Source organism: Pleuronectes platessa, chromosome 8 (genome assembly GCF_947347685.1).
Source record: "Pleuronectes platessa chromosome 8, fPlePla1.1, whole genome shotgun sequence".
NCBI lineage: Eukaryota > Metazoa > Chordata > Actinopteri > Pleuronectiformes > Pleuronectidae > Pleuronectes > Pleuronectes platessa.
Window position 1 is genome coordinate 12,402,270 of NC_070633.1, and position 9,381 is coordinate 12,411,650.

General features: G+C 39.6%; 2 protein-coding genes across 3 annotated transcripts; both read left to right on the forward strand.

Moving 5' to 3' along the window:
- The first annotated feature begins 583 nt into the window (after window positions 1–583).
- Window positions 584–3,037, forward strand: pin4 (protein (peptidylprolyl cis/trans isomerase) NIMA-interacting, 4 (parvulin)). 2 transcript variants are annotated; one of them, XM_053429391.1, is made up of 4 exons: window positions 584–742; window positions 904–971; window positions 1,979–2,098; window positions 2,641–3,037. In XM_053429391.1, exons 1-4 carry the CDS (start codon window positions 706–708, stop codon window positions 2,797–2,799), a joined length of 384 nt encoding a protein of 127 aa, XP_053285366.1. In that variant the 5' UTR covers window positions 584–705; the 3' UTR covers window positions 2,800–3,037. The 2 variants fall into 2 exon arrangements, with proteins under 2 accessions (XP_053285366.1, XP_053285367.1); XM_053429392.1 differs by having other exon boundaries at window positions 910–971.
- A 754-nt stretch (window positions 3,038–3,791) lies between these two features.
- Window positions 3,792–9,036, forward strand: faf2 (Fas associated factor family member 2). The gene is made up of 11 exons (XM_053429386.1): window positions 3,792–3,935; window positions 4,725–4,793; window positions 4,913–5,047; window positions 5,201–5,277; window positions 5,359–5,497; window positions 5,607–5,692; window positions 5,937–6,028; window positions 6,420–6,597; window positions 7,098–7,269; window positions 7,388–7,531; window positions 7,802–9,036. Exons 1-11 carry the CDS (start codon window positions 3,873–3,875, stop codon window positions 7,982–7,984), a joined length of 1,338 nt encoding a protein of 445 aa, XP_053285361.1. The 5' UTR covers window positions 3,792–3,872; the 3' UTR covers window positions 7,985–9,036.
- The last annotated feature ends 345 nt before the right edge of the window (window positions 9,037–9,381 follow it).

Below are 9,381 nucleotides of genomic sequence, written 5' to 3' on the forward strand. Positions count from 1 at the left end.
AAACCTTTGAATATTTCAAGGTTTGGTGGGCCCTGATACAATACACCATTTTCAGCAGTATTAATTGATGCTGAAAAAGTAATGTTACGTGCCTGCTAAATGAATCAATAAAGAAAAGCATTTAAAGTTGGCCACTCACATTAAAAAGACAGTCACAAATATATGACTGCGATATTATAGGCTGGCGTTGACCTTGAAATGAACTTGAATGTAGAAAGAATATAATTTAAAGATATTTTTCCTTAATTAGAGGTGAGCTGCCATCTTTACTTTTAATTATAATGTGATAATAAACTTTATTCATTTATCACTTTTCAAAACACAGTTACAAAGTGCTTCACAATTGAACAGATAACAAAAAAGAAAAGAACAAACATTAAAACAGCCCAGATAATATAGAAAGGCTTTCTCATATAGTACGTTTCACGGTGCTTCTAACGATATGAGTCCAATAATGAACAACATAAAGAATCTGGTATTTAAACATTACCTTTAAATTCACCACTTACTGAACTGCAGTATGGATGAATGACACTAGATGGCGATGTGTACATTATTTTACTGTAATCTACCAGTAATTCGCTGAAGAAGGAGAGTGGTTTGCGCTCTCTGCGCAGGTACCTGCGCATGTGACAACAGAGACAGAGTGAATGGTGGTCTTTCTCTGTGTCATAGCTCTGTGAATTACTCTTAATTAAGAGTAAAATGCCTCCAAAGGGTAAAGGTGGTAAAAGTGAGAAAGGTGAGTGAATATTCACTGTGTTTGTGTTTCCTACGTTCAAATCCAGCAACATGTATACGCTTGTAGCGTAAACCTGTCACACATGTTTCCAGTGAATGATGCCGTGTTGCTTGTTTGAACGTGACTGTGTTGTCGCTGTGGCTGAACTGTGTGTTGTGTAGGAGCAGCTGCAAAAAGCGCAGACGTGGATAAGAAAGACAAAGCAGCCAAAGGAGGCACCGCTGTGAAGGTAACGTTTGATTTTAGAGGTTTCGTGTGAGAGGAGGGATTTCCCCCTCCTCCTCTCTCCGCACAGTTCCTATTACACAGTGGCAGTGAGCTGACTGGAAGCAGGCGACAGTGTGAATGTGTGGTCGAGTTGAGTGTCGGTGCACTTGACACCTCAGGCAATTCTAATCTATAGATCTCCCACCCAGCACCGGACGAGAGAAACTGCACGTCGACACGACCACGTCACATTCCACTGTGGCCATGTGTTCCGATATTTGTGAAACCCCGGCCGCGCCAGTGTTTAACATGAGAACGTTATGGGTGCCGTAAGGAAGAAGAAGCCAACCTCGAGATATTCTGCACTAAAATCTTCTGAAACGTGACATTCAGACAGTGGGGGTCACCATGAACAAGAGTGACGTGAAATATCTGTGTCACCTCTCAAGGATTATAAAAAGCATGTATTTCATGAAAGCAGCTTATCAGTGTCAAAGCAAACGGCCATAATAAGTGTCTTTACACTTTCAAGGACTTTTACCGTAAGACTACAAATAGACGAGCATCCATTTTATTGATGTCCCCCCCCCCCCTTCTTAACGTTGTAAGGGGTGGTTATCAATCAATCAATACAGTTTTAGTCGTGTAGCCATATTCACAAATCAAAATGTTTCTCATATGATGTTAACAAGGTGTGACACCCTATTATCTGTGTAACCACTGCCTTTAAATCATCCGCACCAATTACTTCTATTAATATCAAAACTGTTCATCTGACACAAACAATCACATCATGGCCAAAGCCACTGAGGTCATATTTGTCCCCTATGCTGATGTTTTGATGTGAACATTAACTACCGGCCTGTATCGGCGTAATCATGTTTTTATGCCTTGCACTGATGCAATGTTCTGCAGTATATAATTGATAAGCTGAACATCTCCATTGATATTTAAAAGCTAAAGTTATTGTCTCCTACCTGTTGTTTAATCCTGCAGGTCTCTCTGTGCTCTAACCGTGTGTGTTCCTAGGTCCGACACATCCTTTGTGAAAAACATGGGAAATGTATGGAGGCGATGGAGAAGCTGAAAGCCGGCGTCCGTTTCAGTGAAGTGGCATCACAGTACAGTGAAGACAAAGCAAGACAAGGAGTGAGAACATGCTCTTATAATTAGTTGTTCAGTTTTACCCAGGTTCAAACCAGTTAATGCATGTATTATACCATCAAGAACTTCACAGTGATGTTCTTCTGTAATTCTATTTTTTTTATCATGTTCCATAGTATGTATGTGTTTAGTCGTTTATCCTGGGAGCTGAATTCAGACACTGTCTTTTGCTGAAGTCTGCTCTTCAAAACTACTGACATCTTCAATGGTGGTTATAATTATACCTATGGGATTGGAGATGCTGTTTATGATATACAGACAGAAACCTCAGTATGAGTCCTGAAGGGTAATAAATTCAAGACTGATGATTATTACTTTTTTTACAAACCGTGTTCATGGTTAGGCATTCCAATATGTTTTATTTTGAAACATCTCTGCACCAAACCTACATTAATGAATTCTCAGGCACTGGAAAACAGTTTTCAGTGCAGTTAAACATTTGTTGCTCATGTTCAGTCACTTAATTTCTGGATTGATACTCATATCAGGTACATATCAGGAGTAACTGACTGTTATTACGATGACAGGGTGATCTGGGATGGATGACGCGTGGATCGATGGTTGGACCGTTCCAGGATGCAGCATTTGCCCTGGCTGTCAGCTCCATGGATAAACCTGTCTACACAGACCCTCCTGTCAAGACTAAGTTTGGCTACCACATCATTATGGTTGAGGGGAAAAAGTGACTCAACGGTGGATATTGGAACACAGATTCTGTATTTTCAAATTATATTTTCTGATTTTCACCTCCCTACATTTTGCTAAATGTTAAATAACGATAACAATTCAAAACAGATGTTTGTAATTATTTTTTCCTCTGGGAAATGTACAGACAACTCATAATTACCTGGGTTTTTCTTTTCAGTTTTGATAATGTTTGCGGAACTTAAACCACAAATGGGCAAATAAATTAATTTTCACTCATGCAGTACAGAATGTGTAAGGTTTGTGTGTGTGGGTGTGTGAGAAAGAGCGGCAGAGAGACTTGGTGGAGGAAGTTTCGGCCTGCACAACTTCTGCTTTAAAGTCTTTCAGAGAGAGTTAAGAATTATACATCAAACCTTTTTTGTACAACCAATATTTGAAATGATGGCAGAGCCAGGACTGTTGATAAGATCATGTTTCTGTTTTGATTTGTTAAATAAGAGATAACAAAGAAAACTAACATTAAACATGGAAAGTTGTTCAAAATACTGAATAGGTTGGAGCCAATAATTATTTTTATTATCAATCAGCTGACTATATTCTCAATATCTCCATCAGTGGGACTGAGTACAAAATGTTGAGAAAGGTGATGTCATTAAATTGATAGTTTAGATATTCAGATCCCTGTTGTATAAAGACAAAGGAGACAAATTATTTAACAAAAACAGCAGATTATTTTTCTGTTGATCAACTGATTGATTAATCAGATAATTGTTTCAGCACATTTACCGACTGTTCAACGTAGCATTAAGTAGTTTTCTCATTTCATGTATTTCAACTACAATTCAAAAAGTTAATATACAATACATTTTGACTCATTGTGTGTGTACAATGATTTTAATATTATAATTGAATTATCTGGTTTCCCTAACTATATTACTGTCCCTATTAAGTCCCTGGTTATAAGTCCTGATCAGTTCGCCCTAACATTGGCAGGCGTGGTGACATCCAGACCTCCAGGTGGCGGTAGCGCTCAGAGGCCCCGGCAGCAGGGCCCGCACCGGGAAAAGGCAGCTGACGTTGTTACGACTTGCTGGATGATTGGTGAGGTAAGATGGCGGCGCCAGAGGAGCCAGAATTATCCCAGGCTCAGACTGAAAAACTCCTCCAGTTTCAGGTAGACAGCCTCAACACAACACTAACACGCGTCTGTTGGAAACTTCTCATGCCAACACTGTCCCGTTGACTCGATGTTAATGTGAACAGGATAATTTGTGCGTGTTAAAGCGCTTTTCGGTCAGTCAACTTCGGCACCGTTACCCCCAAACCATAACCGTCTCCTGGAGCCAGGGCTAACGTTAGCGGAGTTAGCTAGCATTAGCAAAGGTAGCTAACAAGTTAGCACAGTTTAAGGGCCATGGATGGATTTACAAAACGCACCGTCGTGTGTCCTACTCACATATATACAGCCTCTTCAACTTGGTTCATCAGCATCACTCGTGGTGCGTGTTGTTGATATTGTTTGACTTGACGTCAACTTGGCTAACGTTAGCTCTCCACTGACGCTTCCTGAAACAGTTGCTGAGTTCACACTAGCACAGCAGTCATGGTGGAGCTGTCACTGAAGTTTCCCAGCTGTTTTTGGACCTGTTCATTCAAACCATCATGTATATGCCGATGTGAATGATGCAACTTTCCTGTCGTTTGACTCAGTAGCTGTTGTAAAGCTCTCGAAGTCTCCGATTAAATAGATGGTCGACTTTTCAGCGCTAGCTAGCATGAGCCTTCTTGGGTTAAACATGTTTACTGTGTTTATTTTACGTTAGATTTGAGATAAGGTAGCTGTGTTACTATAAGGTAGCTAATCAACCATACAAATGACCCGATTCAACTTCATTTTTCACATCTTTGCCTTTCTGAGCAACCTGAGCCCTTGCTTAAATCATACTTTTTTCATGTTTAACAGGACCTAACTGGGTTGGAGTCAATGGACCAATGTCGCCGAACATTAGAGCAGCATAATTGGAACATAGAGGTAAAGTCTCAGATGCATTTCCGTGCATCAGTATTACATCTTTATTCTTAATATATAATGGGAACTGTGCTTTCTTGCTCTGATTATTTTTTCCTTGGCTTAATCATGATGTGTTTCAGGCTGCAGTACAAGACAGACTCAATGAGCAGGAAGGAGTTCCCAGTGTGTTTAACCCTCCACCATCCAGACCATTACAGGTCAATACAGCAGACCATAGAGTATATAGTTACATAGTGTCAAGGCCACAACCCAGGGTAGGTCTGCACACTTTCTCTTCGGTTCTTTAGATTTGTTTCACCTCTGAGTCATTTCTTTATTTCTAATTTATTGTTATTACACTAAACCTAGGAAATACCTGATATCTCACAATTTCTCTTTTAAAAAACTGCATTGACTGTTCTTTTCAGGGATTACTAGGATGGAGTTACTACTTGATAATGCTACCATTCAGATTTACATATTACACACTTCTGGACATATTCAGGTAATTCAAGCATATTGAGATATACATGTAGCTGCTTGATAGAGGATGGTAATTGACCGTCCAAGTGTCTTTACCCCGAAGGTTTGCCCTGCGGTTCGTCAGGCCAGATCCGCGTGGTCGCGTGACAGACCCTGTCGGAGACGTTGTGTCCTTCATTCATAGTTTTGAGGAGAGGTATGGTCGGGCCCACCCTGTATTTTACCAGGGGACATACAGCCAGGTACGTTCAGAGATATGTTGGCAGAAACACACACTTTGAATCAAGTTCAGTCATACAGCAAAGATAAAACTGCAGCATGTTGTGATTTTGTTCACTGTGATATGTGCAGGCACTGAATGATGCCAAACGGGAGCTCCGCTACCTATTAGTGTACCTTCATGGAGATGATCATCAAGACACTAATGAGTTTTGCTGGTATAATTCTTTTTTAACTACTATGACCTGAAGTGTTTCATTTTACCGGATGTCTGTTTTGTACAGTTGTGCATTTTGGTTTTTACTCATAGCACATTCTGCTGGTTAAATAGTTTAGCACATAAACTCTAAATTGTGTATATATTCACATAATTCCATTTTTTTCCCTAGCCATGTGCAGATAAAAAAGTTGTTATGATGTTATCTGTAAAAATATTTGTGCTGCTGATCTGTTTCTCCATAGCTCGACCTTATGTACAGAAGAGGTCGTTACCTTCCTCAACACACAAATGCTCTTTTGGGCGTGCTCAACCAGCAAGCCTGAGGGCTTCAGAGGTACGCAAATGTACTTATTGAACTTGTCATTTTTCTAGATCAGCTGTTACTGTGAAATTGTGTAATGTGATCAGGAAAAATATGCCTAGTAGCAATCAGACATGTTGGTGCATGCACACATGTATCTACTGTATGAAAGAGGGGTGAGACAACTCAAACTTTTCTTCGACCTAATGACAGAAAATCAAAGGTGAACAGATGATTATTTGTTTGTTGGAGAACAAAAATTGAAACATTAAACTGAAACTTTTTGCATCTAATGATATGAATTCCTTGAATGGCGCTATACAAATTATTATAATAAATATGTGACTTTATTTGTATGTGTAAGTGAACTGATCGTCTATAGTAATAAACTGCGTTATAACAGTTATATCTTGGTGTGTTTCAGTGTCCCAAGCATTGCGGGAGAACACCTATCCATTCCTGGCCATGATTATGCTGAAAGATCGCAAGATGACAGTGGTGGGAAGGCTCGAGGGCCTGATTCAGCCAGAGGACTTCATCAACCAGCTCACCTTCATCATGGATGCCAACCAAACATATCTGATGTCAGAGCGTCTTGAACGGTAAGAGAAGTCAGTGATGGATAATAAGTGACTGCTTTCCTTTTATACATTTCATCTAATGCAAGGCAAACTGGGAGCTTGATGTTTTAATTGAAGTTAAAATGTTTGACTTTCTTGATCAACTGACTTAATTCTCATTGTGAAGTTTAAACCCAAGAACAGTTTGTTTAATGTCACACTGCCCGAGTACCAGATTCATTTATTAGTTTGGAAAAAAATGTTTTGATACTTTTTAATTTGTCTTTTATATACCACATAAAATGCTAACCATGCCACTGTCTGGTAATTTTTTTTCCAGCACAATGTTACCTTTATTCCCAGACAGACCCTTTGAAATAGCATATTTGACACAAACAACTAAATCCAATATAGAAAATTATGTGGGGTTATTTTACATTAAAAACACAGACATGCTCAACGGAGCATCTTTTAAGGTGAAAAATTCAGGTTGGCAAACAGAGCGGATTCGTGTGCAGTTAATGACTAATGTTTTATATCAGGGAGGAGAGGAACCAGACACAAGTGCTACGGCAGCAGCAGGATGAGGCCTATCTGGCCTCCCTCCAAGCTGACCAGGAGAAGGACAGAAAGAAAAGGGAAGAGCAGGAGCAGCTCAGGCAAGAGGAGGAGAAGGTTCTACAGACTGCTCTTGCTGAGGAGCGGAGACGAAGAGTGGGTCTTATTTTCTTTTTACGTTGAAGATGCCTATACACATATAGACTTATAGATATAGATTTTTGATTTATAAATCTTTTCTGATTCATGTTGTCTCATTTTGTTGCGACTCCAGACACTTGAAGAGGAGAAGGAGAGGAAGTCAGAATGTCTTCCTCCTGAGCCGCCTGCAGATGATCCAGAGAGTGTCAAAATAGTGTTCAAGTTGCCCAATGACACACGAGTAGAGAGACGATTCCTGTTTGGGCAGTCTCTGACGGTGAGTACCACAGTCATCAAGACTCAGACAGCCCTGGACCATTTTTCTCATACAGTAGTTTTCTGCAGGTTCCCAATGAAATAAGATTTTGTCAAAGCTAAAACTGATTTTATTTCCAACCTTAATAATGTTGATACTGGTCAAAGGTGGTTTGACACCTTTTAATTTGAAGTTTTTTTTCATCTGACACAGACTTGGCTCACATGTGAATTAAGTATTTTCTTCTCAGATACTGTTCTTCGGTGAATGGTTTCTTTTTTTCTTTTTCAGGTAATATACGACTTCCTTTTTTCGTTGAAAGAAACCCCAGAGAAGTTTCAGATAGTTACAAACTTCCCTCGCCGAGTCTTGCCCTGCCTCCCGACTGAGGAGCAACCCAACCCGCCTACACTGAAAGAGGCAGGACTCAGCCGCTCTGAGGTCCTTTTTGTTCAGGACCTTACGGATGATTAATAGATGACATACCTCCTCTACCTGGAAACACATTTTCCTTCGATGCCCAACCGCCCTCTGCCCTTTTCTCATTTTACTTTTGTCAAATGGCCATATGCACAAGGGGGTTATTGAGATAAAATCATTACCTGGACTAATCAAAACCACCCAGCATCCAGTCCTTGTTTGGTTGTGTTTACAGGGTTCCCAGTAGCCTGGAAAATCTTGAATTTTATCAAATAAATATTTCTTCAAGTCCTTCCTTGAACTCATCTTTATATCCCTGGGGAGACAGAGGTGTGTTTTCCATCATCTGTACTAGTTAACAGTTAATTGTCTTTCCATACCAGTTAATGTCACAGCAAATGAATTAATCACCTACTTAAATGGTAGCATAGCTTTGTCAAAACCACAACAATTTTCCTAAATTAGTCCATGTCAACCGGGAAACTGAGGAAGGCAGGTTGTATTAACTACGGATACACACAGGATGCAACAGGAAGTTATAGACTTCTATGATGGCGTGAATCCCTTTTCTTTTCTTGATGTTTGCTCCATTTTGTCCTAATTCATCAACCTCTTTGCCTAAAGTTTACACACGCCTCCTTCAGTGGATGACGAGCACAGACCTGGTTTTGGTTCGGTACTGCTGTGATAAATCAATGTGGTCTGGAGAGCTAATGTACTACTTCAGGGAACAGGTTAATGGATTGGGACATGAAGGAAATATGGGAACCCTGTTTTAAATGAGCCATGACCTGTACATAAGTTAGATATTTAAATCCTCCAAAACTTACCAGACTTTTTTTCTTTGTTTTTTGACTCATCTGTCATATAATGACCAAATGCAGGTTGGTAACTATGTAAAGCAGACTGCCTCAAGCTGATGAAGTTTAAAAAGACAATATTTAACAAAGGCCACAGCTTTTACATGTGGCTTTATCTAGCATAGTACAAGTCTGCCCATAGTGTGCCTGTGGTTACTCATAAATGCCTGTTTTGCCTGTAACATCTGAATGGGCTCATGTAAAGATGTAATTTTCCAACTATAAATTAAAAACATTTTAAAAACATGGGTTTATTGAGAATGTACAAATTGCTTGATGTAAGGAGATCTATTGGAAAAGCTGCTTATTTTTTGGTCTGTGTGTGCTATGATTGAATGTGTAACATCATCCTAAAGCCATTTTTAGACAAACTCTGGAGAATGTACATGACAGTTGGGTCTCTCCACACCAGCATCAGCCCTTGTTACAAAAAACCCTTCATCTGTTTTCTACATATGGCTCCTGATATATATTTTTTTGTTCTTTCAGTTTAGCATTCCTTGTAAGAAATGTCATCACTTGATGGGATCAGTATCATAATTAGTGTTAAGTACAGCAGGTTAACCTTTAAATGAACTACGACAAGTGTGA

Coding starts and splice junctions, on each gene's coding strand:
- pin4 (XM_053429391.1), top strand. CDS start 706: ATGCCTCCAAAGGGTAAAGGTGGTAAAAGTGAGAAAG. Junction 972..1,978: donor AAGGAGGCACCGCTGTGAAG/GTAACGTTTGAT, acceptor GTGTGTTCCTAG/GTCCGACACATCCTTTGTGA. Junction 2,099..2,640: donor AAGACAAAGCAAGACAAGGA/GTGAGAACATGC, acceptor TTACGATGACAG/GGTGATCTGGGATGGATGAC.
- faf2 (XM_053429386.1), top strand. CDS start 3,873: ATGGCGGCGCCAGAGGAGCCAGAATTATCCCAGGCTCAGACTGAAAAA. Junction 5,693..5,936: donor GACACTAATGAGTTTTGCTG/GTATAATTCTTT, acceptor GTTTCTCCATAG/CTCGACCTTATGTACAGAAG. Junction 6,598..7,097: donor ATGTCAGAGCGTCTTGAACG/GTAAGAGAAGTC, acceptor GTTTTATATCAG/GGAGGAGAGGAACCAGACAC.